Genomic DNA, 27,306 nt, shown 5'->3' with positions numbered 1-27,306 from the left:
CTTGATCTACATCCTTTAGTGCTTTATGTATTCTTGTGTTTTAGAGGTGATGCAAGTCCTAGTGTGATACTATGGCTGACTTGTGGCCATTAAAGAAAAAAGTAGGAAATAGATTTATCAATGGACAGAAATTTGTTCTTAATATAGACAGAGAGAAAAGAGTAGATTTAAATTCACATGTGAAGAACTGAACAATAGATATTAGTTTTGACACTAGGAAGTGTCAGTCGATGTGTTTTTAACAGTAGAAACGATTTATGAACGACAATGGTCAGCTTACAATTGACCAACAACAATGTGAGGCAGATTTTTTTTATGACTTTGACTTAAGTTGGAAACCGATCATGGCTTGGGCCAGGTTGGAAAAGCGTTAGCAGATCAAGATGAAGTGACTGACATGGCTCCGATGATGTACATGTGGACTAGAGTGTAGAAGTTGGAGACACGCACACCTATAGTCCAACTGTAAATGTAAAGTTTCAGTCTGCATTTTTTTTTTTTTTATACTTGTGGGCGAACGCTCTCTTCATCGACGGTTACTAGTGTGGAGAATATAACAACATGGCCAGAATGATGAAAGATGGAGAACAGAGGCACAACAGTGTTTGAGGTCAGCGGCTTGTCTGTGGGGCCACGTGGTGTCACAATGGTATACGGAATATAGCCAAACCATTAGGGTTGACAAGTGCACAAGGTACCCAAAATTCCACCAATAAAACAACTTTCCGATGAAGCGCAGTTGAAAGGATCTTTTTTTTTTTCATTTTGCTGTCTCACATTTGTCTGATCATGACACAATAATTTCATCAAAGCCATCAGAGATCAGTAGCATTTCCCTATCATGCAGCATGGTAGAGCGAACACAGTCTAATAAAACTTCGCTTCGAATCTTGAAGGAAATGTGCCGAGATGTAAAGATTGGCAGCTGCATTCTGAACCTTCCTCAAGCAACACAATGCCAAGCAGTGATAGTGCATCTAAAATCACCATCAACATGTCATCCAGATAGTAGATAGCTTCAAAATTAAGTGATGGGCCATCTAATTCCACGTGATAGTTTGACCATCGATTGGGTGGGCAATATCCACATATCTGCAACAAACATAATCGGAATCAACTACTAGTGGCTTTGTGCAGACTCATAATTTGCACAGGGAGCATTCAATGGAATTTACACCGATACCTCTGCGACAGTGTCTTGCAGGAGGTCATACTGAGGACCGGACAACATTGGGTTGTCTTGCTTGTTGCGGAGCAGTCTCCTGGATGGTCCTTTTAACATAAGTTTAGGAGATTTCATATTGTTGAATCTAAGTGATGGTGATGATGATAAAAAGAATAAATCTGTTTTCTTAGTAGATAATCAAAATGACCCCCTCCCCACACACACACATACACACAAGCTGGACCTCAGTTGGGATCATAAAATGAAGATTGTGAATCTGTGGAAAAATGCCACTTGAGTTTTATTTGATCACCAGGAAATGAAGTCAAGTAGGTGAACTGTCGAATGGTTTTAATTGTTGGATTGGCCGGGAAATCACTTTGGAAATAGGGTTAACTTATCACTTATCCTACCTTATACATATGGTCTTTGGGAAATCCCTCTCACGCGAATAATGGTAAAGGGTACAAAGAGGGAGAGAGACACATAGATAGAGGCAGAGACGGAGAGAAAGAGAAAGCCCCAAATAGAAAGGGGGCATAAACTAGCAGTTATAGAGATAATATATAAAGAAATGTTTTTAGCCAATTTTAAGTTCACTACCCACATGTTGCTAATCTTGATACATTAAAATATCAAATATTATGTTTTACTATAGTGTAATTGCATTTTCAAATAAATCCCCATTTTGTTTACATGTAGATGTAAATATTCAGAAAAATTTGTATTTACTCGTATATGAATGCAATTTTGAAGATTCATCCTCCACTCTACAATAAAGACCAATGTGTATTTATTTGTATATCTATAATATAAATTTCACCTGTCTGTTTAAATGTATGTATGTATGCATGTTTGTATGTCTGTCTTAAACTTTCGACAGAGGCGATGAATTTTCCCAAGATCGGTATCGTTTTGAAGCTCAACCCTTTGGACAACAAATGTCGAAAACTTGGCTAAAAATATTAATTCCTTCACCCTCAACTGGGCACCTTTCTTCAGAAAGGGGTTGCTTTTTTAGCCGATATTTTTGATAGTCATCTCTTCTTTTCGATTGACTAGCCTTAATTTAAACACACGTCACTTTCAGTTTGGCGATGGGTGCAATAGCAAAGACGTCTCGTCTTTTTTTGGGGGGGGGGGTCACATTCTTTTCATCCTTCAGGATATGGGTTCGAGCCTACTATCACTTTTTTTTTTTTTTTTCTTTTGCTCAACACACATCTCCAAACACTCGGGCAACGCCGATCACCCAGGTTAGTTTTTATATAAATAGATATGTATCTGTCCCATCACACAAAAGTTAGCAAGAAAAAAAAAAAAAATATGCCTTTTTCTAATCTCTGGATGAAACCATTTTAAGTGGTGAAAGAAAGCAAAAAAGAAGTCAGACAAGCCTCTGCTACTTGAAGTGAATTCAGAATGAAATCTTCTGCTCTAAATAAAAAAGTTGATAGTAGGTGTTTTTTTATTCTGTAGGTCATCATAATGACAATAATAATTTACATCTGAAAAATGAAATAATTCTGATTTCATATGAATATCAATTAATGTGAACACTACCCACCTCCGGTACCTAAGTGGCACTCACCCTAGGGTTGAACCAGCTTTCTCCGAAAAAAGGATGTTTCACGGGAATATGGAATTTACAAGCAGTCCTAAGTCGCATGTATATCTCCATCAGGGGAGATGATGATGTCCTCCTATATGCATGTTTGGTGTTTCCAAATAGTCACCAATGTAGTACTGACCAGGCTCAACATTGCTTAACTTTGGTGATCTAATGAGAACATATGTGTCAATATGATTATGCTGTATATGTGAATAATAGCAAAGCATAATTCTTTTTTCTTTTATCATTTTTGATGGCGGGTGTACACTAATGTTATAGTTTATCAACCTAATGATTAAATTTGAAAATAAATACTTATAAAAGATTTATCTCAATCCAATCTTTCCCATACGAAATATTTTAAATTATTTAATTTTTGACTTTTTATATAAGGTTAGTGTAGTTTGCTTGAAGCATTGTTTTGTGTGTATATAAATGTAATCTTCTATATATATATAAAAGGCAAAATGTGTATGATCATTTTATGTATGTCTTGAAAAGGCTTTTTTCGTCGACGCTCCCGGGCGGGGGGGGGGGTTACTGTCGCTTAGAACTGTTTATATAGCCCCTAAATAATAATATCTAGGATTTGGGAATGCGGGTTGCCTCCAGATTTATTTACGTTGACTTTTATGAGATTCGCGCTATTTCGCTCTGTCCCCTGTTTGTCCTGCTTTTTAGTATAAATACAGTGAAACTAAATTCAAACGGGTCGTGTTCTCGGCTTTTGCCGAAATGTCCAGAAAGCAATCAGCTTTGATCAATGTGGGGCCAAATTCCTTATATCAGACAATTAGTATTCAATCTGGACAATGGGGAGCTGGTTTCCCCCTCCCCAACATCTACATCATCATAAAAGTTAACTCTGCTACTTCTATTTGACCTCATGTCAATTCTGTTTTTAATACTTAAATAAATAAATTCAAATGTGTTTCCGTTAGTATTTTGTGGTGGCCCAATGATTAACGTCGCACGTTTTTTTTCACACTTTAATTTCCAACTTCGCCTCAAGGGTTCGGATTCGATCCTCATACTTACCCTACCAAAACTTTTTTGTTTATTTTACCCCCCTCCTCTGGAGTTTTGTTTTACCCAAAACTACACACACCTCCAAACACCTGGGCAACGCCGGGTACCGCCCGCTAGTTTATATATAGAAGGTAATACAATGCAGAAGTGTGACGGATAGACACAAACTGACACATATTAATATGCAAGGAGTGTTCCAAAAGTAATGCCTCCTATTTCTTATTCTGCATAAATGGATCACAGGAAATTGTATTATGTTGACTGACATTAACGACCTGAAAGTTTCATCTCTTTATTACAGATATTGACGGTGTGAGACGCTAAGAAAGCATCCCCTATCAAGGACGTGTGTCAGAAGCAGAGATGCATTATTGAATTCCTGACAAAAGTGCATTGAGAATGGTGGTGACTATGTAAAATATAATTTTTAGAGCATAAAAGGTTGCTCGTTTTAATGGTACAACTCCTGTCTTCATAGCTCATTAACTTCTTGAGTTAAAAAAAAAAAAAGAGATTTTTCTTTTGGAATGACCCTCGTATATAAAGGTAAGATGCGTTTCGCAGTTTCTACCTTTTATTAATTTAAAAAAAAAAAAATGATTTCATTTGCCATCAGTGCAATTTGATGGAGATTCTGTATAATCATGATTTTATTTTATAAGATTTTTTTTTAAGAGGAAAAATCAAAATAATAAAATTCAACTGCATGGTATTTGAAAAAGAATAATATATGCTTTTTCAAATACCCTGCAGTTGAATTTTATTATCCATCGACAAAGATTATTTCAAATTTTTATCTCAAAATGACTGAGAGGAACCTCATTTATACATTATTCTTTGGAAAGATTAGAGTAAAAAATTATTCCATCGTGCCTCAGATCCCTCTGAGCTTCAGTTTCCCTCAATCTCTGATATAAAAGCTCAAAATATCATTTAGTAACATCTCATTTAATTGTATGTTACTTCATTTTTAAGATGCCTACACGTTTCCCATCAAAGCAAAATCAAGTTATTTATGGAGCTTGTTTAAAACCAGCACCCAACTACAGACCCTCCATAAAGCATCTGAAAAAATATATTTTTCAATCCGTAGAAATAAAACTGACTGGAATCCCAAAATTGTGCATTAATAAAAAAAAATAAATAAATAAAATATTTCCGGAATTTCATTGTTTTATTTGTTTCAAAATATAAAATGAAATTACATTTATTATCCTCGATTTATTCATCAGATTTCTTTCTTAATGATTGGGGAAAAATAGTTGTTTTAATTCTAAATATAAGTAAAAGATCTTTTTGATGAGAATGAGAAAAGTTTTCTCAGAATATAATTTTTTTTTATTTGTTCCAAGTTGCAATCAAAATATAAAATCAAATTACGTTTATTTTAATGAATTTATTGCATTTTCAGCAGATTTTTTTCTTAATGATTGAAAAAAAAAGTTAGAGTTAGGGGTGAATTATTTTTCAATGATTGGGGGAAAAATTGTTATTTTAATTATAAAATAAGTAAAAGATGTTTTGGATTAGAATAAAATAATAATAAAAAAAATGTTTTTCTTATTTTCTGGCAAATTCATCATCCAAATTTGTAGCTGAGAATTTGTTTTCAGTTAAAGATTATCTTTCATGTTTTCATCAATTTTCTTCTCCAACGTCTTGTATCGAGCACAAAGTTGAGTGTACATCTGAAGAAAAAAATAAATATCACTTTATTATAAAACAAAATATTTTATTTGACTTTAAACATTTATAGGCTCTCTTTTGATTTGTTTAACAGAGGAATTGTGGGGAGGTTTTATCGCAGGAAAAAAGTTCAATTTTTGCACCAGGGAAAAAAAGAATATATACTCAAAGATAAGTACCAAAAGTTGTATTGGAGTGACAGCTTTCAAATAAAAAGAACAGCAAGCGTGTATACAGTGAGGAACGATAAAATTGTCGCTCTAGAAAAGACATGATTCCATCTCCATTTGATGAAAACCTGTTTTCTTTGTTGCAGACCATCTACTAGTTGGCCAGTTGTGTACAAATCCCAGATTGGAGTGTTCTGTCATTTATTCAACTTATGCTCTCTACTGATTCAAGTTATGACAACAGGACCATTACCAGCACCCTCAAAAAGAAAATCCGGACGATTCAACGCTTGAGGGCACAGCTCAACTAAGTTTCCAGCCACGGTTATGGTCTTTGGTGTGGTTTCAAGTGAGAGCCACTTCATGCCACCTCACATCGTCAGAGTCGGCTTGAAAGCCAACACCAAAGTGTACTTGGATGTGCTGGAGACTGTAGTGATCCCCTGGTACAATCAGATGGTCGCTGATAGATCCTGGGTGTGGTAGCAGGACTTGGCACCGGCCCACAAGTCCAAAGAGACCCTGGCTTGGCTTCAGAAGGAGTACTATGACTTTGTACCCTTCTCTCACTTGCCCCCTCCTTCCCTGACCTGAACCCGCTGGACTACTTCATTTGGTCATATGTTGAGAACACCAACATGACCTCCCACAACATCAAAGCCAGCCTAATCGCCGCCATCCACTGAGTTTTCACTGAGCTCCCACCGGTGCTTGTGGAAAAAGCATGCTCTCAGTTCTGAACCCATATTGAGACGGTGATTGAGGCTAAAGGTGGCTACATTGAATAGATGTCAGCTCTACTACATAATCAAGTTACCTGAATTGATTATTTCAATAAAATTCTTAAAATAAAGCTGTAGTGTTGTTTTCTTTAGGGCAACAAATTTATGGTTTCACTCCGTATTAATTAAACTATTTTACTTTAACAAGATATAAAGAATGGGGGTTATAGTCAGCTAATGTATTTCTCAACTTCCGGCATGGCTGCTAACGGAAGTGGTGACAAGGCAAATCAGTTCCTCCACTTTTATTATTCTTCAGTATTTCTATTGTGAAGTGATTCATTGAAATAAAATATAAGATAAGTACATTTTTGAAAAATATACGTACAATAAAAAATTTTTTAAATTTTACAGATAAAAATAACACACTTAGTCTTTATTTGCACTTTTAATAACAAAATTAAAAAATAAAAGGTTTTATTTTATTTGAAATTTTATAAGAATACATGTTTATGAAATTATAAAAAGTTTTTCTTTTAATTTTAAAAATAAGTTGTCTATGAAAATAAAAAACGAAATCATTGAAATCAAAATAACAAAATTTCAAACATCATAAAAGAAACGTGTCCAATACCCAAAATTGTTTTAAAAGATTTTAAAAAGTGTTTTCTATAATTCGTTAAAAAAGTAAAACTAATTTCAATAATTCTTAATTAATTTTTCAATGATTAATAAATGAATAAAAAGATCGGAAAAATGTAATAAAAGAAAAGAGTACATTCACAGGAGAGATATAGGCATGAGAGAAAAAAGTGGAGGAATTGATTTGCCTTGTCACCGCTCCTGGTAGTGCTATGTCGGAAGTTAGGAAGTACGTAAGCTAACTATAACTAGTGCTTGTATAGTATTGAGCACAAGTATTAACATGCAAAAATAAGTATCCTCACCAAAAATTATCTAGTACAATTTTTGTTAAAAATAAAAATCAGTTTCATCGTATTTAGCTGATCAACCCTTCACTATTATTTGGTTAAGTAACAGCCTGTATTATCTTCCCTTGCTTTGGCTCATTTCCACGTTTTATATCAATAGCAGATCAGCAAAATACGATAAAACTGATTTTTATTTTTAATTAAAATTCTACTATGATAAAAAAGATTGTTTATCATCATGTCTAATTTGTTAGCTCATGTTTAAAATTCTTCAGTTGTATTCAATGTTCCTAGAATGAATAAGACTATAATGCAATATGTATAGACTTGCACAAATTTATTAATTTATCTGGTAAATACTTGCAGTTAAAGGTAAATACAGAGAAAAATGGTTTGCGAACTTGTACATCTGTGAAACATGTCTAATGTGAAGAAATGTTCTGTCAACAAGTTGTTTGGATTTTCAATCATGGGAAACAATTGTCTACAACAAGTAAGTTAAGCATAATATTGAAATTAAAAGGAAAAAATAGGGAATTGAGTTTATAAAGGCCAACTTACGTGATCCCAAATGGGTTTACTTACAGTCCAAACTATGAATGTCGTATAGATTCCAATAAAACATTTCTTTTAATTAATGAAACGGAAAATAAATTTGAAGAATACTTAAATCTTTATGGAGGAGTGAAAACAAATGTATATTTTCAGATTACTGAGTTCTATACATGCACCGCACTACAAGTTAATCAGCTCACTTCTATCGTTGGTATTCTTGCAAGAGGGGCTACATAAAGGTTGGAAGTAGGGCTATGGAACCGTCTGGATACAAATTCAGTATACCCAGGTCGTCACTTCATGTTGTGAATCATTCTAAGAAGATTATGCTATTTAATGAGATTTTTATCTTTTTTTTTTTTTTTTATTACATTTTCACCCCAAACAAGGCACATTGCCACTTTGGTGTAGAGGGCTACTATCAGGGGAAACATCTACTGGGGTACTATGTAGGGATTTGGGCAGCAAGATGTTAGTTCACGTTGCACTTGAACTTATGCATGTCAGTACAGTTGGGGAAGCAGTGACCTGGAATGGAATTCCAAAGTCTAGCAGTTCTGGGGAAGAAACTACTGGAGTAGAAAGATCTTTTACATCTAGGGATCTCTACAGTGTGGGGGTGGGATTTTGCAGCTTGTCGGGTCTGTCGAGGGTGTTCACGTCGTGGGGGCACAAGTGCTTGCAGTTCATCAGATCATTCACCATTAAAATACTTGTAGAACAGGCAGAGGGATGCAACGTTTCGACGATGGGACAGAGGCTGAAGCTTAGATGCCAGTTTAGGGCCTATCAGATTTGCAACTCTCTTTTGAACCCTGTCAAGGAGCGAGAGACTAGTAGCCAATACACCAGCCCAAATATGACAGCAATACTCCATACATGGGCGAATGGTGACCTTATAGAGATATAGGATACTTTCGAGTGTTAGAAGTTTTCTAGCACGGTAGAGAGAGCCCACCTTCCTCACAGCAGCCCTGGCAATGCCCTCGATGTAATTGTTCCAACTCATGTTTCCTGTGAACGTTAGGCCAAGGAGCTTGAAAGACGTACTCTCAGATAAAGAGTCGTTGGCCATTGCTATAGGTGGTAGAGAAGGTTTCTTGTAATTATTGAATGAAACCAGTTTAGTCTTGGCGGCATTGAACGTGACCATCCATTTTTGTCCCCATTCCACTACTGATTGGAGGTCATCCTCTAGTGTTTCTGCCATTACTTTAGATATATGTTCATTTGTTTTCCTGTCATGCCTGCTATAGAGTGTGGTGTCATCAGCATATATACCCATCTCAGAGGCAATTTTGTCGGGGAGGTCATTTATGAATATCAGGAACAGCAGAGGTCCAAGGATAGATCGCTATTGAACTGAGTTTTTCAGACATAATTCAAATCTCTTTTCTGAAATCATTTTCAAATGAAACAAAATCATTTGAGAGACAAAAAAAAATTACTTGTTTCAGGGTGGGATCAGGTTCTGCAACTTGAGTCATAGGTGAAAGGTTTTCCAGCAGTTTTTCAAACTCCAAGTCTCCTATCAATCCTGAAAAAGATAAAATGTCACTTTTAGTATATTATGAGCGTTATTCCAAAAGTGAAACCTATTTCTTTTTTTTTTTTTTTTTTAATAAAAAATTTGAAGAGTTATGAAGATGGGAGTACTACCATTAAAATGAGTGGCCATTTTGCACCCCATAATTTATTTTTCTACACAGTCACCATCATTCTCAATGCACTTTTGCCAATAATTCAATGATATATCTCTGCTTCTGACACACGGGGCATCCTCTTAAATGCCAGAAATTCACCCGCTATCTCATATATTCCAACTGATAGATCTTTTTTAAGATTCTAACCACCCATTTAAGTGCAGTTGAATGTTTTTGCACTTGGTTCACTGGGTATATTTGCCAAGTAGTTTTAAAAATTTTTGTTCATGAGTCCAGTTGCTCCTATAATTACTGGAATGATGAAGATCTTCCTAAGATTCCAGTTTCTTTTCATGTTGTACATAATAACTTGGTATTTTGTTATCTTTTCCTTCTCAGCCTTGTTTAACCCAGCATCATTGGAGACACAAACTTCTACTAAGGTTGCTTCTTTTTTCTTGTTCCATATCACTAAGTCAGGTTTAATAGCTCTATTTTCTAGGTACGTATATGTGGGGATTGCCTAGCCATAGTGGATGGTGTATGACTTATTTCCAACTGTTTTTTTCTGGTATATGTTCCAAGGACTTGCTGCTACATTCGATATTCAACTTTTTACAGATGATCTAGTGGAGATATTTGCACATTCCATTACATTGCATTGTCCCTCAGCAGAACCTTATAACTGAATGTCAGGTGGCTCACACTCTCTGTTTTTGCATCATCTTAAAAGCATTAGTCATCAAACCTTGGACAATCAATAACATCTAATCACAGTGGAGTTTTTTAGCCAATCTATAGAGACTTCCTTATCTATATAGTCTTGGGTGAATTCATCCAGAAAATACTTGGCATGCTTTTTGATTGGCACATCCTTCCAGTTTTTGCAATAGAATGCCTTACGAGAGTGTATTTTTGGTGACCATTTTGGGTTATTTCCGCAACAGGCTTGTTTTGTAATTCTGTCTCATTTGTAAGACAGTCTTGTCCAAAACATTTTAACAGTTTCATGATGGAAGTTATGCTGTTGACTCGTGTTTCTCTATGTTGATGCATCATCTTGATGTTGATTCTATGAGCTCATCAGATATTGCCCAGTGCTCACAATAGTGGCATGATGTTGATGGACAGCACTACATGGTCAATCTCTGAGAGACTCATATCTCCTGTTCCCCTGGCCAGATGATGTTCGCCTATCGCTTGTGAAGATGACCGTAATCATGCAATTGTTCTGTGAGTATGAAGATGGCTAGTTGACCCACAACTTCTGCAATATCACAACTTGCACATGAATTAGTTTAAAGTGAAAAGAACTTGCGCAGCATTATCCACATTTTCTCAAGACATTGTCAGGACGACTGGAGATTGTTCCAAGTGCAGGAGTTGCTAGAAACTTGTCAGTGTTTGGTCAAAGTAAAAACTTATGGGGCTCCACTCCGAATTTTCTTTCAGGGTTGTTTAGACTGCCTTTCAGGACAAACGAGCTTGGAATAAGAGTTTTCTTCTCTTTAAAACATGAATAAATAAAAACAAGTCCAACACATATGATACGTAGAGCAAGAAGTCATGAGTTGTGATGTTTTGTGCAAAGTTCAAATTGCATCTGACCAGATACAGTTTAGGAAGATACTGGTTTCTATATGCTATTTCGAAATTTATGAATTTTCAAATAAAATCAAATAAAAATAAATAGTTATGATTATAAATAAGTTATAAATCATAACAGTAGTCACAAGTATGTTTAGTATGTTTCGATCTCAAACAATTGTGCGTTGTCTTGTTGATTCAAAATGGTGGTTGTCTAGTTGATATTTCGTAATGCTGCATTTCTACTTTGTGTCATAAATTCAGAAAATCAACTCACTATCATTATAACTGGTTTCTACAAACACTAGTGGATTATTCTCCTTAGTTACTGTTAATAAATATATATGTTAATTTCACTACTACTCTGCAATAAAAAAACATATATATACTAAATGTAAAGCCATGGTGAACTCAAATATCTTTTCATTAATCTAACCAGGGGAAATAACCCACTGGTGTCCTTAGAAGCCGTTGTCATTCTCAGTTTGTTTCTCTATATTGTTTTGGAATTTTTTGGAAGAGTTTTTTAAAATTATTTTACTCACTTTCACTCCAAACAAAGCATATCGCCACTTGGACATAAGGGGCTACTATTTGAGATCATGCTTAGGGAAGATGAACAATATTTTGGTTTACATTACATTTAAACTTCTGTATATCAGCATAGTTAGGGAAGCAGGCAGCAGGGAGGGAATTCCAAGGTCTAACTGTTTGCAAGGAGAAACTATTAGAGTAGAAAGCTTTCTTGCATTTCGGGATCTGAACAGTGAAGGGGTGTGATTTTGTTGCTAAGTGGGCTAGTCGAGTGTATGTACGTCGAGTGGGGCACAAGTGCAATGAGTTCGTCAGAGTGCATTCCATTAAAATGCTTGTAAAACAGGCACAGTGATGCAACATTGGGACCTATTAGAGTGGAGACTCTTCTTTGGACGCTGTCAAAGAAGGAGAGACTAGCGGTAGATGCACCAACCCAGATGTGTGAATGAGGGCTTTGTAGAGGTACAGGATACTCTCAGGTGTGAGTAGTCTTCTAGCATGATAGAGGGAACCTACCTTCTTTGCAGAAGCCTTCGCAATGGCCTTAATGTATTTGTTCTAGTTCATATTGCCTGTGAATGTTAAGCCGAGAAGTTTGAAGGAAGAATTCTTAGGTAGGGTGTTATTTGTCATGGATATCGGTGGTTGTGAAGTACGGTTGTGTGTAATTGTTAAAGAAGAGCAGCTTAGTCTTACTAGCATTAAATGTTACCATCCATTTACAGCCCGATTCCACTATTGTCTGGAGGTTATTTTCTAAGGATTCTACCATTGTCTTGGATTTGTATACATCTGTTCTTCCCTTGTGCATGTTATAGAGCGTTGTATCATCAGCAAATATACCCATCTTATACACAATATTATCAGGGAGGTTGTTAATGAAAGTCAGATGTGCAAGGTTAGGAGAGTAGGGGAGACGGGATAGGATTTCATAGCCACACGTTTTTTTTGGTATATGTTCCCAAGACTTGCTACTACATTTGATATTCAGCTTATCCCTTATAACAGGATATCAGGTGACTTACAATTACAAATTTCTGAAATGAAATCAAACTAGAATAAATAGTGGTAAATTCATTCAGATTAAACAGATCACAAGTACGTCTAATATTTCATAATAATTAATTACAAGAATATTAAACTGGCTATAAAAAATGTAGAGAGCTCTAGTTTGGTATCCTGGCTCTCAACTTAAAACAATATTCAGAACATCTTCAAATGTCGATAAAATAATAAATAAATCAAGTCATACCTCTTGCAGCTTGATAAGCAGCTCCTAAACTGGCTGAGTTGGCAACATCTTGGGTATAAACGGGAGCATTTAAGATGTCAGACATTATCTGAAAGGAAAGAAACACACATCAATGAACTGGAGAAATTTAAGAACAAACAACAAATACATTTTTCTCGAAGACAATTTTTATTCTATTGTTGGTAATTGGTAAAATATTTTTTCCATTATATTTCACTCTTTGTGTATACCAATCCTTTTTGTTTAGTTGGTTGGTTGGTTGTTTTTGTTTTACGGCATATCAACCCTTTTCGGGTTATTTAATGCCGAATCCAAAGATTTTGAAGAAAAATTTTTTTAATAGAATATATTTGTTGTTTTCACGGCGGTTTCTATTTAACCTATAGTTGGGACCCTAACAGGTACTACCACTCCGGGTCAGAGTGGACCTGGGAGCAATGGTAATTAAAGGGTGGCTCCACACTCCCCAAAGCCCACAAGCTGGGGCCTCACCACTGGATATAGTTTAAGGTCATATCCAGGACCCCCATTGAGGGACTTTTACCCTCTGCAGGGGGGGGGGCAGTCGGCGTATTCTAATGCCCCACCGACAGGGCCTTTTTGTTTAGAAGCTTGATGTATGTCAAATAGAACAACAGAGCATATATAAAAGGATAACGACATAGTAACATTCCAAGATCCAAATATTTTTCATGCAAAGTATGTGAAAAAATTTCGGTGAAGTTTTTACAGATCCATTTCATTATGCATAGACTTATTATCTCTTCCATCTCTGTTCGTGCATATACTCTTCAGAAAAATTAGAAATTCTTTGCTTAGATAGAAAAAAATGCATGACAATATAATGCTGTAAGAAAAAGATCTTCATAAAAGACTAAACATCATGTGTGTTCCAGTAGCCATCTTTGTTCGTATTTTTCTGAAGAGTATATGCATGAAAAGAGATGGTATTGACATAATAATAACCGTCTGTTTCTGCATAATGAAAGAAATCTATTAAAATTGTTCCGAAATTTTAATATGCTGAAAGATTTGTTACACATGAAAAATAAATATTTGAATCTTGGGATGTAACTATACTGTTATTCTTATATATATATATATATATATATATATATATATATATATATACTAAGTGTAATACTATTGGTCACAAAAACATGGATCTCAATAAAGACTAAAGCTTCTAATTATTAGGAACCACATAAAATCATGTCCAGTCATCCCTTTATTGGATCTAACCAACTAGTAAAGAATAGGGGGGATGCGATAGGATTTCATAGCCACATGCCTGTGCTTCTGATTTAGTGACATTTGCATTGTAGATCACAGTGTTGTTTTGCAGGAGGAGGATAACTTTGTTGATCTTGTTCCACCCCTTCCTTTTGATGTCATCTTTTAATTTTCTCAAAAATGAAGCATAATAGGCTCTTGTAATTGTGATACCCTTTGCTAGGAAATCTGTCATCTCTACTCCATCCTGGTTCAGAAGACTGAGCAAGACTTTGTCATTGGTTGGCTGCACCCTTGCTTTCTTATTGATAGACCTAGGTTTCACCCTATGTAATCAGTTTTTTGAAAAACTTTGACTCATCTTGACAAATTTCCTAATTTATCCTCAAGTTCTTGCTTCTGGAAAAGTTTCAGCAACCTGTGAATCCATCTGGCAGACACCTTTTACATGTGCAAATGCTCATGAATGACAGTTTGCACAGACCTTGTAATAATCTTGACTTCTTGGGCCATTTGTGCCATGTGTCAATCTTCCAAAATGACAGCTTCATCTTCTCTGACAGATGCCTCATCAATGACAGAAGAGCAATGACCAGGTCTGGGAGCTGTTTTTACAGATTTCCAGCCATGTTTAAATTCACCATGCCAGCCTTTTACAGGGTCATATGATAGGGCATCATTATCATACATTTCTTTCATTTCATCAAAAGTCTCCTGTGGTATGCATCCTTTCAAACACAAAAACCGGATATTTTTTTTTATTTTTGAAATCGCAACTTTATAATATATAAAAATCAATAGAACATTAACTCTGTAATAATATATACGAAATCTGCAAGAATTAAAATATCATATTTAAGCATACTTTACGATCGGGCTTTACCGAGCGTTCGTGCTAGCTTAGATAATTACTTTTGCAGTTTTAACAAAAAAGCTACAATAATCTCAAAGCATCTCCATTTACACTGAACATCTACTGAACGCCAACATCAATATATTACATATGAATTAGTCCCCTGTGGAATTTCCACAGGTCCCGCTAGTAAATATCACTGTTCAACATTAAACAGGCTCCATTTCATATCTGACTCAGTTCAAAGACATGTAAATCAGAAACCACAATTAGTGAAGAGCTGTAATTTGCAACATAACTCATAGAGATATAAATCATTGCATATGCAAAATTTCAGCTAGCTCAGACAAATGAAAGTGGGTCAAGGGTATTATTTATTGAACTCCCCTCATATGTCTAAGTGTATGTATATGCATGTAGATAGGTACATATCTATATGAGTTGTTTATCCAATTTCTATGGACAAAGCCCCACCTGAAATACTATATATGGTAAATGAAAAATAATATATATATATATATATATATATATATATATATTTAATTACTACCAGGGAGACTCAACGTTGCCCGGGATTGAATGATGATCAACAAATGTTTCACACTCCGCTGTTTATATTGTCATAAAAATCGGTGAAATCACCTATTTTCCAATCAAATCGATTGATTGTCTTCTCTAGTTGAGGACGCATTGCAATGCACCAGCTTCATATGCCTCGCCCACAGTGACTTAGTCCACAATACTTTGTAGTCTACATTGCACTGTAGAGAATCTACTGTTGATTTTATAAAATTATTTTTATATATAACAACTTCAATTAAAGTTCAAAATGCCATAGTCTAGCATCATGGTTCAGTTGTGCTCTAAACAGAAACATTCATTTCGAATGCGCCCCTGTCATATCAAAGAACCTACTGTTGATTTTGTATGCTTGACCTTTCTACCTGTGCGGTGATAATGGCTTGAATTTAAGTTTAAAATAAAAAGTCAAGTATCATGGTTCAATTATGCTTTAAAGAGAAACATTCATTTCAAACACACCTGTGTCATATCAAAGAACCTACTGTTGATTTTATATATGGGACATTTCTGCTTGTGTAGTAATAAAAGTTCTCAAATGCACTTGCAATATTAGGCTGTATAAGGTGTTAACTTTGGTCAAAATCGCCTGTTCTTTCTTTAATCAGATTACTGATTATTGATACTGTTGGAAGACGTTCTGATAAAAAATCCTATCTAAAAGCACTGCTAGATACATAAAGTACATTTGTGCGAAATTTCATAAAAATCGGCTCACTCATTGCAAAGTCTCTTTTATATAATAATAGAGATAGAGATTTTATAGGTTCTTGAATTTAACATTAAGTTGTGAATATTACAACCAAAATGAGAATAATAGTTCGAACATTCCAAATGATACAATATTTAATATTGTTATGGAATAAGCTGATCTATCCATTTCAGTAGTAATGGACTTACCCAAATATAATAAATATAATTACATCTAAATTTCGAGACAGCGATTTGTGGCAGTTATGGCCTCCAGAATTGTGAATTGTGAATTTTCCTAATATTTTTGTTAATTACAATATCAAATTAAGTTGTATTTATATTCTCTATAATATATCTTATTTTACCCTGCCTATAATAAACTTAGCACCTGAAAGATGCTTTATGCTTAATTTTTATGACATTCTGGTGAGTAGTTTTGTAGCTTATAAGTAAGCAACAAACAAACGAGAAATGCTCAGTTATAATATAGATCCAAAAGTGTACGATATTTTGACTGGGGGAAAAAATAGATGAACTTTAAAGATGAATATAAAGATACACGGCACTTGATGTTCGCTTAAACAGCAATAAAACCAAACAAACTCGTTCAGGTCAACTCACCTTCAAGATGCTTTTGTTTTGAGATGCACCGCCAGTAGCTAAAACTCTTGTCTTTGGCACTAGAATTAGAATCAGAAGATTTCTTTTTTTTGGTAAAATAATAAAACTAGAATGACAATTCCACGATTAATAAAAGAAATTTGAATTATTTTATGTATTTCATGTCTTCTTCTTCTTCTTCTTCTTCTTATTATTATTATTATTATCATTTGTGCTCACTCGGAGTTCTCACACAAGCCATCACCAAAGATTACTCACCTATAACAGCTGATGGTGTTTCTTGGAGTTTAGGTGACAACAAGTCTCCCGAGATTTCCAGTACTTTCCACTTCTTTCGATAACCCTTGCAAATAATTTTGCATTAACTCAACAGTCACTTGACTTCTCACATTAATTTTCACTGTAATTTTGGTGGTAGTAAGCCCGTCCAAGGTCTCAACACTCTTCAACCTCGTCGGTGGAGGTCTGGTTGGTGCTTTCTCTTCTCAATCTTTCTATACTCCTTGACCTTTCATGACTATCTGGTGTGGCGTCAGTTGATGCTGACAATAAATTTTTAATCATGGTTGGGTCAAATAGATGAAGGACAGAAGTAACATCAAAACGTCTGCATTTTGATTTGTGACTAACTGATTAAAGTCAGACAAAAAATAGAAACAACAATGATGAAAAGAGGCTGGTTAAATATCACCATTTTGAACTTGTGTTATGCTGGGCACTGCCAGGGCAACGCCGGATGGCACAAGAAAAATTATCATTATTATTTTTTTTATTCATCATCATCATCATCAGCAACAACAACAACAACAATTAATTAGGTTTCAGGAACACCAGAAATAAGCAAATATGAAAGGGACGAATATAGGTCTACACCGGTTTCTTTGACTTCTGGTTGACCTTTGTATGTGGCCCCTATAAACAAATAATAATAAACGCGTGCGCCCCAACACCACCGCCGCCCCCCTCGCCTCCTCCCCCAATGTAAACAGAAAACAATAAAATCTCCTAAAAATGTCAAATGGTATTCTAATCGATAAATGTCGCCCGTTACTTACGGGAAAAAACAGTTAATTAAACTGGAGAAGCACCTTTTACTGTTTACATTGGAAGAGGAGGCGGGGTGGCGTTGAGGCGCGCGCGCCCCAACAAAAAAAGAAATAAAATGTCTTTCCGACATTACCCGCCCCCACTTGGAGTGCTTTTCTTCTTTTTCACATAATTTTAAATGTTCCATAAAAGATTCGTATGCCATGTGAAAAGGCAGTTTGCTACGTGAAGGCACATTCAACAGCTGTCGTTTATGTTACTGCGCGCTCACGCGTAGCGTAAACGGAAGCTGTAAAATGGCGGAAAATAGTCCTTGGGTTCACGGGGTTAATACCGTGCAAACGGTAAATTTGCGACGGGTTTGATTATCAGATTCGTTGTCAAAGACCTAAATTACCCCATAAAACCTAAATTAGAGTGGTTGGTGTTCTGTTGTAGCGTATCGCTATATTTACCTATTTATCTATTTTTTTTGTGCATATTTTTATTTTTAATAAAACGACAATTAATACCGTCTATCAAACATTTAGGCAATGAACAATTTGATTCATTAAAAACTCTTACTAATTGTTATATGAATGTAATATCTTGTTATATGAAATATATGTTCTGTAATATTTTATTTATGACCAAGGCCAAACTCAAACACAAAATGCACTCAACGATTCCAACAAGATTTTGAAGATCAAAAAGATTGTCTCCAAATAATTATATTTCTGTAAGTTTACTCAGTTGAATATGAATTCGAAGGCATGAGCGTTTGTATCCCTCATATTCATATTCTTGTATTCGAAAATAGTCACCCATTTTAGTGCTGATCAGACTGAATGGTGCTTAACTTTGGTGATCTAACAGGAACCGGTGTGTCAATACTAGTATGCCTTATATAAATATAACAATATAATGATATATGTCTTTATTCTCAGTGGTTGTGAAGGAGTGTGTGCTAGTGAGGGAGGAAGATACACGCATAGGAATATGTAGAGGACTAGGATATATAAATCCTAATCCCGTTACAAAAGAAAATAATGAAACGAATGGAATGAAGGAAACAAAGACTCAATTGTTGGATAAAATAAACGTGTCGTTTATTTACTATTGAAGAATGACTGTTTTAGGTGTATCACGTGTTTATGTCTGCGCGTGGAAAAAGGAGTGAGCAATGTAGTGGAAATGGGAATGACAGTCCAGCGTGTAGACAAAGAAAAAGATAGAGGGTTGACATCAGTAAAGCTGTGCGCCATGTTAGCAGTCAGCTATGCGAAGGTATTCTCAGGCACAAGTTGTATATATATAGAGAGAGAGAAAGAGTGAGAATGTCAACCCAGTTCATGGAGAGAGAAAGCGTATAAGGTGTACGTACTGTCTGTTAGCTTTTTGTCCCACATACAGTAGCAGGGGACGTGACGTGTGCTGGCGTGCGCCTCCCGAAAGGGAGGCGGCTGGTTCGTTGAACCTCTCAGCTCGGAAGCCGAAGTGAAAAAGGTAGGAAACAGCTTGTCTCTTGCTTTTATAGTTGTTTCCAGTGGTCTTTTTTTCTTTTTTTTTTTTTTTACACAGTGGTCACCACTTATCAAGGCCTGGAAGCCACTCAGGGATAAGGGTTATTGCAAGTACATTACGTTAGTGTGGAGATTAGATGAAGTGTTTACTTAAGGGGGCGGTTCATTAGGAATTTGTTAACGTTGGACTTGAACACATCCAAGTTGTAGTCAGATGGGAAGCAGGCAGACGAAACAGAGTTCCACAGGCGTGCAGTTCTAAGAAAGAAGCTTTGTTCATGGAATCCACGTTGAATATTTTATAAATATATATAATATATATATATATAAACAGCCAATCTGGCAAGCCTTAAAAAGGCCAAATTTTCAAAGCAAGATGGCGGCCTCGATTGTTGTAGATTTTGTCTAATAAAATATGTTGAAAAAATAATAAAAATTAATTTTTTTCGGGTTTTATTTCAGCTTTAGGGTCTAATAATGTGTTTTATATAAAAATAAATAATTTTTATAAATTTTTGTCTGTCAAATAATTTACGCTGCTGAAATACACATTTGCCCAAATAAATATTTGTTTATTTTCATAATATTGCGTTGTAGTGTGGCTTACAAACGTATTTTATACATATTTGATTTTAAAATTTAAACAACGCTTCTATCACGGAAAATACAACTCTGGCTTTCATATCACGTGCGCTAAGCGTATTATTCTGGCATTTCAAAATAAGACCGCATACGGATAACACGCGAATTCTTTACTAATTGTTTTTTCTTTAATTTAATATCATGGCGGGGGAAAAAGAAACAGACAAAAGAAAACATATAAAATTCTGAGGATGGAGTCTATCTCCAAAATATCAATTTTAAACAAATAAATATTTGTTTATTTTCATAATATTACATTGTACTTTAGCTTATAAACGTATTTCATGCGCATTTTATTTAAAAATTTAAACAATGCTTCTATCACGGAAAACACAACTCTAACTTTCATGATAAATAAAATGTTATTGTTTCATTGTTTTGAATTTGTTTTATGAAATATTTATTGATTTTTGTCCCTTTTTTCTTTTTTTAGAAAAATAGAATCATTTTTTATCTGACACCGTTTGCAGCAAATTTTGAGCTGCCTCTTCTTCTGATTCACCAATATTTTTCAATAGTAAGTATATGTAAGTTTGATAACAAATAAGAAAATAAAATATCTTGAATAAACACTTACGTATCTTGAATCCGAGAGTTTCTGCATGAACCCTTCGAGACATCACTTGACTTTCTATGACCGCCCGTACTTCTTCCTCATCCTTAAATGGGGATGGAACCTTGACAAAGCAAATAACACATCAGTCAATACGTCCCAGATCTGACATATAAAGACCGTCACTAATCAAAAATAAAAATCTATATGATTTTTTTTTATTAGCAGGGTTACCCAGGGACAAAAGTGCAACAATTTTCTATTAAAACTTCTAACTCCCCCGTACCCCCACCATTTTCACACTTACTCTCTCTGCCTCCTCTTTCTTCTTTGCCCACCCCATCCCCCCATCTCTCTCTCTCTCTCTCTGGACATACACAAATGCACATACACACAAATATTTCGAGGAATAAGTTAGCATAAGGGAATTAACTTTTTGAAAAAATAATCAAAATTATTTCCCTTTAATTAGTAGCTGGAAAATAGACCCCCCCACCTCCTGACGAGATTGGCACCAGTTGAGATTCAAAGAATGAATATTTTTATATAAATCTTAGATATTATTCATTCTGACCAACACTGATCAATAATATACCAACTTTGTGGTTTTTTGTTTTGTAGTTTCTGACTTATAGCTGGACATACAAACACTCGATCAATTATAAGGTGCAGCCGGTTTATACAGAAATTTACAATGGCCAGATACAAAACTAAAGATTACATTTAAAATCTTATTTATTAAAATCATGTTTCGGCAAGTCTACACTCCAGTCTTCATCAGGTGTATGCTATGTACAGCAATATTTTTAGAATTTTAAATATAAATGTATAAACTGAATGAGACGTATTTATTAATTTGGATTGTTTAGACTAATATCCTCATTTTGGTTGTTATTTTTACAATGTTTCGGCTAATGTAACCTCCGACCTTCTTTAGGTGCATCTTTTTCAACTTTGAAATGTTTGTTGATTCCAAGAACCTATACGTAATTTTGAACTGAACTCTTTAATAAAAAAAATATATATATACTAGCAGGCTGCCCAGCATTGCCTGGTCATAAAATGGACTTAAATATGATATTTTAATTCATGCAGATTTTGTATTTATTATTGGAGAGCCAAAACTCTATGGATTATTATATTGTACCTAATATATAGTGGCGATTTCAAAAATTAGAAGGAAATGACTTGGATGGCATCGGCAAGAATTGAAGCCAAAGCATACAACTCTACAGCTGGATTCCTTAACTTCTGAGCCACGTCCATACGCATATAAATAGTTTTAAAATAATGTTGTTTAGTCTATGAATATAGATTTGTGCATGCAGATAGATTTAGTTGACGATTTCTGCCAGGGTCAACTGTTTTGTTTTCAATTTTAACTCCTTTAGCAGGAATTTTTCCCGGCTAAAAACCAAATAAAAATTGTGCTAGTGCTACAAGTCCAAATATCCCATATATAAAATTTCAATTCTGTAGACCAAATATTCAGAGAGGAGTTTGGTAGAAACTTTTCAACAAGGTCATATATATATATATTTTTTTTTTTATATATATATATATATATATATATATTTATGTGTGCTAGAACATTTTCATCTTAAATTCTACACAAGTATGCAGAATGTAAAAAAATATGTATAAATAGAATTTAGCATAATAGTTAAATGAAACAAATCATCTAAATCATCTAATAAGAACTCAACCAAGCTGAGAATAATAGTCCAAATAATACAAAAAAATAATAAAGGGTTCTGTTCGAGAACTCTCTACTGTGAGCATTTTGAGCACATAATCGTCCTAATGTTAAGAGCATTGGCAAAAAGCTCTTAGAAGCAGTATTAATAAAATTCAAAAATTTTGAATAAGCAGACAAATTGTTTTGAAACCATGTTAAGATGCAAATATTTTATTAAAAAAATTTTTTTTAGTACTTTAACTGTTTCTTATTAATTTCAGATAGTAAAATATTCATCATCAAAGTAGAAAAGAGTTTGCTTTTTTTCTGTAAGCAAAATATCCGTGTCTTCGCTGTGAGCTTTTGAATATTCTTCTCCTGAACTATCGTCATTCTTCTTACTTTGCTAGATACAAAAAGAATGATCCTCTCCAATCGTCTCTTTCCTTGGGTTTTATACTCTCTCTCTCCTCCTTCTCACTTACTTACCAAGCCACTTCCACCTATCTTAATTTTTTTCCTTTATTAACTACTAGCTTGGGTGTCCGGCATTACCCGGGTGTTTGGAGTTGTTTGTTAAGCAAAAAAAAAAAAAAAAACCCAAAAAGTGGTAGTAGGTAGGCGTGCAGGCAGGCTCGAATGCATAGCGTGGAGGAGGAAAAGAATGTGAAAAAAAAAAGTGACGTTTTTGCTTTCGCTCCCATCGCCAAACCGGAAGTGGCAAAAGTTTAAATTAAGGCTAGTCAAGGGATGACTTTCGAAAATATCGGCGAAAAAAGCGACCCCTCCCTTTTGAAAATGCCCAGTTGAGGGTGAAGGAATCAATGTTTGTAGCCAATTTTTCGACATTTGTCGTACGAAGGGTCGAATTTCAAAATGATACTGATCTCGTGAAAATCCGTCACCTCTGTCGAAAGTTTTAGTCAGGCAGACATACATACATACATACATTTAAGCAGACAAGTGAGATGTATATTATAGATGGTCATAAAACCGTTAGCAATAGACAGAGACTACTAATTAGGGAATGCATAAAACTTGGGAACATCATGATAGTTAGCCAATACAGAACTCCAAAAGTGTGACAGTGATACATGTTCATTCACACAATTCTGAGGCAGCACATTCAGGACTGTAGGGCATAATAAGGAGATCGCCGGTACACCTCTGAGCAAACATCAGTGTAATTGTGCAGAGGTTTAATGTGAATGTATATCTTTGCAGGTTTGGTTTGTTCAGCTGCAGCACAGGGCAGTATTTAAGCATTGCAGTGGGGCAAGAACCATGCAATAATCTGTAGACAATAGAAGCAACTGTTACGTTCCGGTGAGTAGACAGAAGATCTAATCCTAGCACGAGGGTCATTCCAAAAATAAAGTTTTCGATTTTTTTTTTTAACTAAAAAAAGTTGAAGAGTTACGAAGATTGGAGTGGTACCATTAAAATGGGTGTCCTTCTGTGCTCCAAATTTTATTTGTTTACATAGTCACCACCATTCTCAATGCATTTTTGTCAGTAAATCAATGACACATCCCTGATTTTGATTGACGTCCATGACAGGTAGTGTTTTCTTAGAGTCTCACACTGTCAATATCTGCAACAGAGAGATGAAACTTTCAGATCATTAATGCATAAGCTCAGTCATCATAACAATGCAATTTGCAATCCTCTCTGATCCATTCTGGCGGAATAAAATAGGAGGCATTACTTTTGGAACGCCCCCTCATAAATTAAAAAAAAAATTATGGAAATCGCTCCAGACAAGGTCTGAAGCCTCTTGATGTAAGAGGCTAACAAGAATGGAAGATGATTATTGCAAAAACAGGAGATGCTTATTAGCCTTAATCTCTTCAAGATTAAGGCTATAAGTTGGAGGAAAACAGTAAGCAGGAAGAGAGTTCCACAAGCCTACAGTTCTTGGAAAGCAGCAACTGGAAGAGAATGCTGATATCACAAAATAATCAATGTAATGATGTATGGAAATGAAACCTGGTCAATGAAAGTTGTCTGTTTAAATGTATGTATGTATTATGTTTGTATGTTTGTATGTTTGCTTAAAACTTTCAACAGAGGGGACGGATTTTCACAAAATCAGTATTGTTTTGAAGCTTGATCCTTCAGACGACAAATAGCAAAAAATTGACAAAACAAAAAAACATTAATTCCTTCACCCTCAACTAGGTACTTTTCTACAAGGAGGGGTCGCTTTTTTTTTTTTGCTGATATTTTCGAAAGTCATCCCCTCTTTTCGATTGACTAGCCTTAATTTAAACCTTTGCCACTTCCGGTTTGGTGATGAACGCAACAGCAAAGACGTCACGTTTGTTTGTTTTTTTTCACATTCTTTTCCTCCTTTGCAGTACGGGTTCGAGCCTACCTGCCTACTACCACTTTTTTTTTTTTTTTTTTGCTCAACACAAACCTCCAAACACCCGGGCAATGCTGGGCACCCAGGCTAGTATATTGATATGAGAATAATATGATGGATATGTAATGTGAGTCTTAAAGACGGACTTAGTTTTGATGACCTCAGAGGAAGATTTAATCTGAACAGTATAAGGAAATGCGTACAGAACAATAGACTGATTGTATAGTGACATTGAAAGAATCGATAAGGATTCTTGGATTAGTTGGTGTAGAACAGTTGAGGTAGCAGGTTCAGTTCACAAACGAAAGCTCCCCCTCCTCCCCTCAAAAAATAGAAAAAGTGATAAAAATGGACCTGAAGGAAAGAGGGATGAATAAAGACTTGGCAATGGATGTATAATATAAGTCTTAAATCTGATGACCTCAGAGGAAAATGAAATCTGGACAGTATAGGGAGATTTGTGCAGAACAGAAGACTTTGTTGGTATGGTCATGTTGAAAGAATGGATGAGAATTCTTGGATTAGTAGATGTAGAACAGTTGAGATAGCAGAAGTGAATTTCTTAAAGCCATCCAATGCATGTCTGCATGTAAAACGGATGTTATACTGGATATGATAATGGTGATGATGATGATGATGATGATGATGATGATGAAGAAGACTATTTTCGTCATAAGTTTCTTTTTTTTTATCAATTTAAATTGCACTGTTTTTTTCTACCAACTGATTATTCCATTGTCTACAAGCTGTTTTTTTCATTGTCTACTAAATGTTTGTTTCATTGTCTACCAAATGTTTGTTTCATTGTCTACCAAATGTTTGTTTCATTGTCTACCAAATGTTTGTTTCATTGTCTATCAAATATTGTTCTAACACAAAACATGGATTTCCTGATCCATATATTGAACTCTGTATTCAAATCTCTGCATAGTTTTACTATGTGTGAACCTTCTACAATGAAAGAACATATATTGGTTTCAATCAGCAAAAAATTACACAACTGGGGTGCTTATACAGTTTAGAAACACAAGTGAAAACTTATTCCAAGTAAAAACTCTTTGATATACTTACGTATTAGGCAAAAATAAGTAGAATTTTAACTAAAGATAAAAATCAGTTTTTGTATTTTATCAATCTGCCATTCATTATGACTTGTTTAAATGACAGACTGACTTATCTCCCCTTGCTTTAAGGGATTTACACTCTTATCAATGGCAGATTGGTAATATATGATAAAACTGATTTTTATTTTTGTTCAAAATTGAACTGGATAAATTTTCCTAATTTTTGGTGGAGATACCTATTTTTGTCTGATATTTAAGTATATGAAAAAGTTTTCTTATAAGTTTATTTGGAATTGTGATTTTTATCTGTGCCACATACTGTATAAGCACAACAAACATATATGAAAAAAAAAATACTCACATCTTGATCCTTTGCATCAATCCGGAATCTTCCTTTAACCAATGGCTGGATTTCCATCACATCAAAGTAAATACCTGAAAAAAAAAAAAAAATTGCACACAAATTTCAAAAAAATCTTTAAGAATAAAAATGTTTATTTAAATTTCATTAAACTTCTCAGAACACCATTGGTTGGTGCCAAACAATGACAGGCAATATTGACTTTATTTACAAATATTTTGAGGTACCATCTCATTCATGTTCTAAGGGCAAATTACACCTTTTGAACGACTGAATTCATAATTAATAAAAGATAACTAGAGAGACAGGCTGGTGTTCCTACTTAACCTGCTTTCCCACAATGGCAGAGTTAGATACAAAGTCAGTTACTAATGTGGGGAAAATCCAGCTTCCCAAAAAGGGTAACTCTAGATTGGAACAAAAACAAAAAATAACCTCCGTCTAGAAGGATTTCTCCTTCAATGACTGCAGACAAAAAAAGATGTAGTATCAGAACAGATTGCATTTATCTCCCTCTCACAGCAGGAAGATTAGACACAAGGGTAAGAAAGTATCCTGGCCTGCAAAAAAATACTTGGACAGCCTCATAGGCATTCCCTGGTAATGGTGCCTCAGGTGATTAACAATAAACTAGCCTTTTCTCAAAGAGACATGATAAAAGCTGGGAGGGAACACCTCCTAGAACTTCACAGGACCAATAACATATCGCAATCAACAGTGAAAAGGCCATTTCTGACTTTGCTGATTTTTGTACTGAGAGAGAACTCCTGATGTGTAGTATCAGATAGATAGTACATTTTGCTCTTAGCCAAAAAGCCCCCCACCCCAACAAATTAGTGCTTTTTTTTAAAAAGTTTTCTTTAAAGACTAATTGCACAACGAAAATTTACTAGTCCAGTGTATCCTACTATTTAATATCCATATCTGGAAGAAAGATATATGAATTCATACCTTTTCCAAAAGTATTAGTGAAGATAATAGATCTGACAGAGCTTGAACCCAGCCCACTAGCACTACAGTCTACACTTATAACCACTACGTCACATTATAAAAATATCCCCAAGTGTAAATACATCAAATGTAATTTGGAATTCTATTGCATATTGTCATTGAAGAAATTCGGTCCTGTTGTAATGGAAGAACCTGTCACTTCTAGCATTGATCCGTCACCCATTATACAGAGTGGAATGATAAAATTGTCACCCTATAAAATATGACATGA

The 27,306-nt window shown here is 34.9% G+C and overlaps 1 protein-coding gene across 4 annotated transcripts in view; it reads right to left on the bottom strand.

Annotated features, from left to right (window-relative positions):
• Nucleotides 1-4,961: 4,961 nt before the first annotated feature.
• LOC145284835 (xylulose kinase-like) overlaps nucleotides 4,962-27,306 on the bottom strand; it is a 225,628-nt gene continuing 203,283 nt past the window's right edge. For all 4 annotated transcript variants that reach the window (XM_080133812.1, XM_080133813.1, XM_080133811.1 and 1 more), the window contains 6 exons: nucleotides 26,085-26,158; nucleotides 20,638-20,737; nucleotides 16,870-16,928; nucleotides 12,891-12,978; nucleotides 9,320-9,408; nucleotides 4,962-5,494 (listed from right to left, as the gene is read on the bottom strand). In XM_080133812.1, the coding sequence (XP_079989938.1) occupies nucleotides 5,420-5,494; nucleotides 9,320-9,408; nucleotides 12,891-12,978; nucleotides 16,870-16,928; nucleotides 20,638-20,737; nucleotides 26,085-26,158 (485 nt within the window). In that variant the 3' untranslated portion in view covers nucleotides 4,962-5,419. The remainder of the gene's footprint in view (nucleotides 5,495-9,319; nucleotides 9,409-12,890; nucleotides 12,979-16,869; nucleotides 16,929-20,637; nucleotides 20,738-26,084; nucleotides 26,159-27,306) is intronic.

Source organism: Euprymna scolopes, chromosome 9, assembly GCF_053919585.1.
Source record: "Euprymna scolopes isolate OS-2025 chromosome 9, ASM5391958v1, whole genome shotgun sequence".
NCBI classification, from domain to species: Eukaryota; Metazoa; Mollusca; class Cephalopoda; order Sepiida; family Sepiolidae; genus Euprymna; species Euprymna scolopes.
Note: the sequence above shows the minus strand (reverse complement) of the source record. Positions and strands in the feature narration are given on the sequence as shown.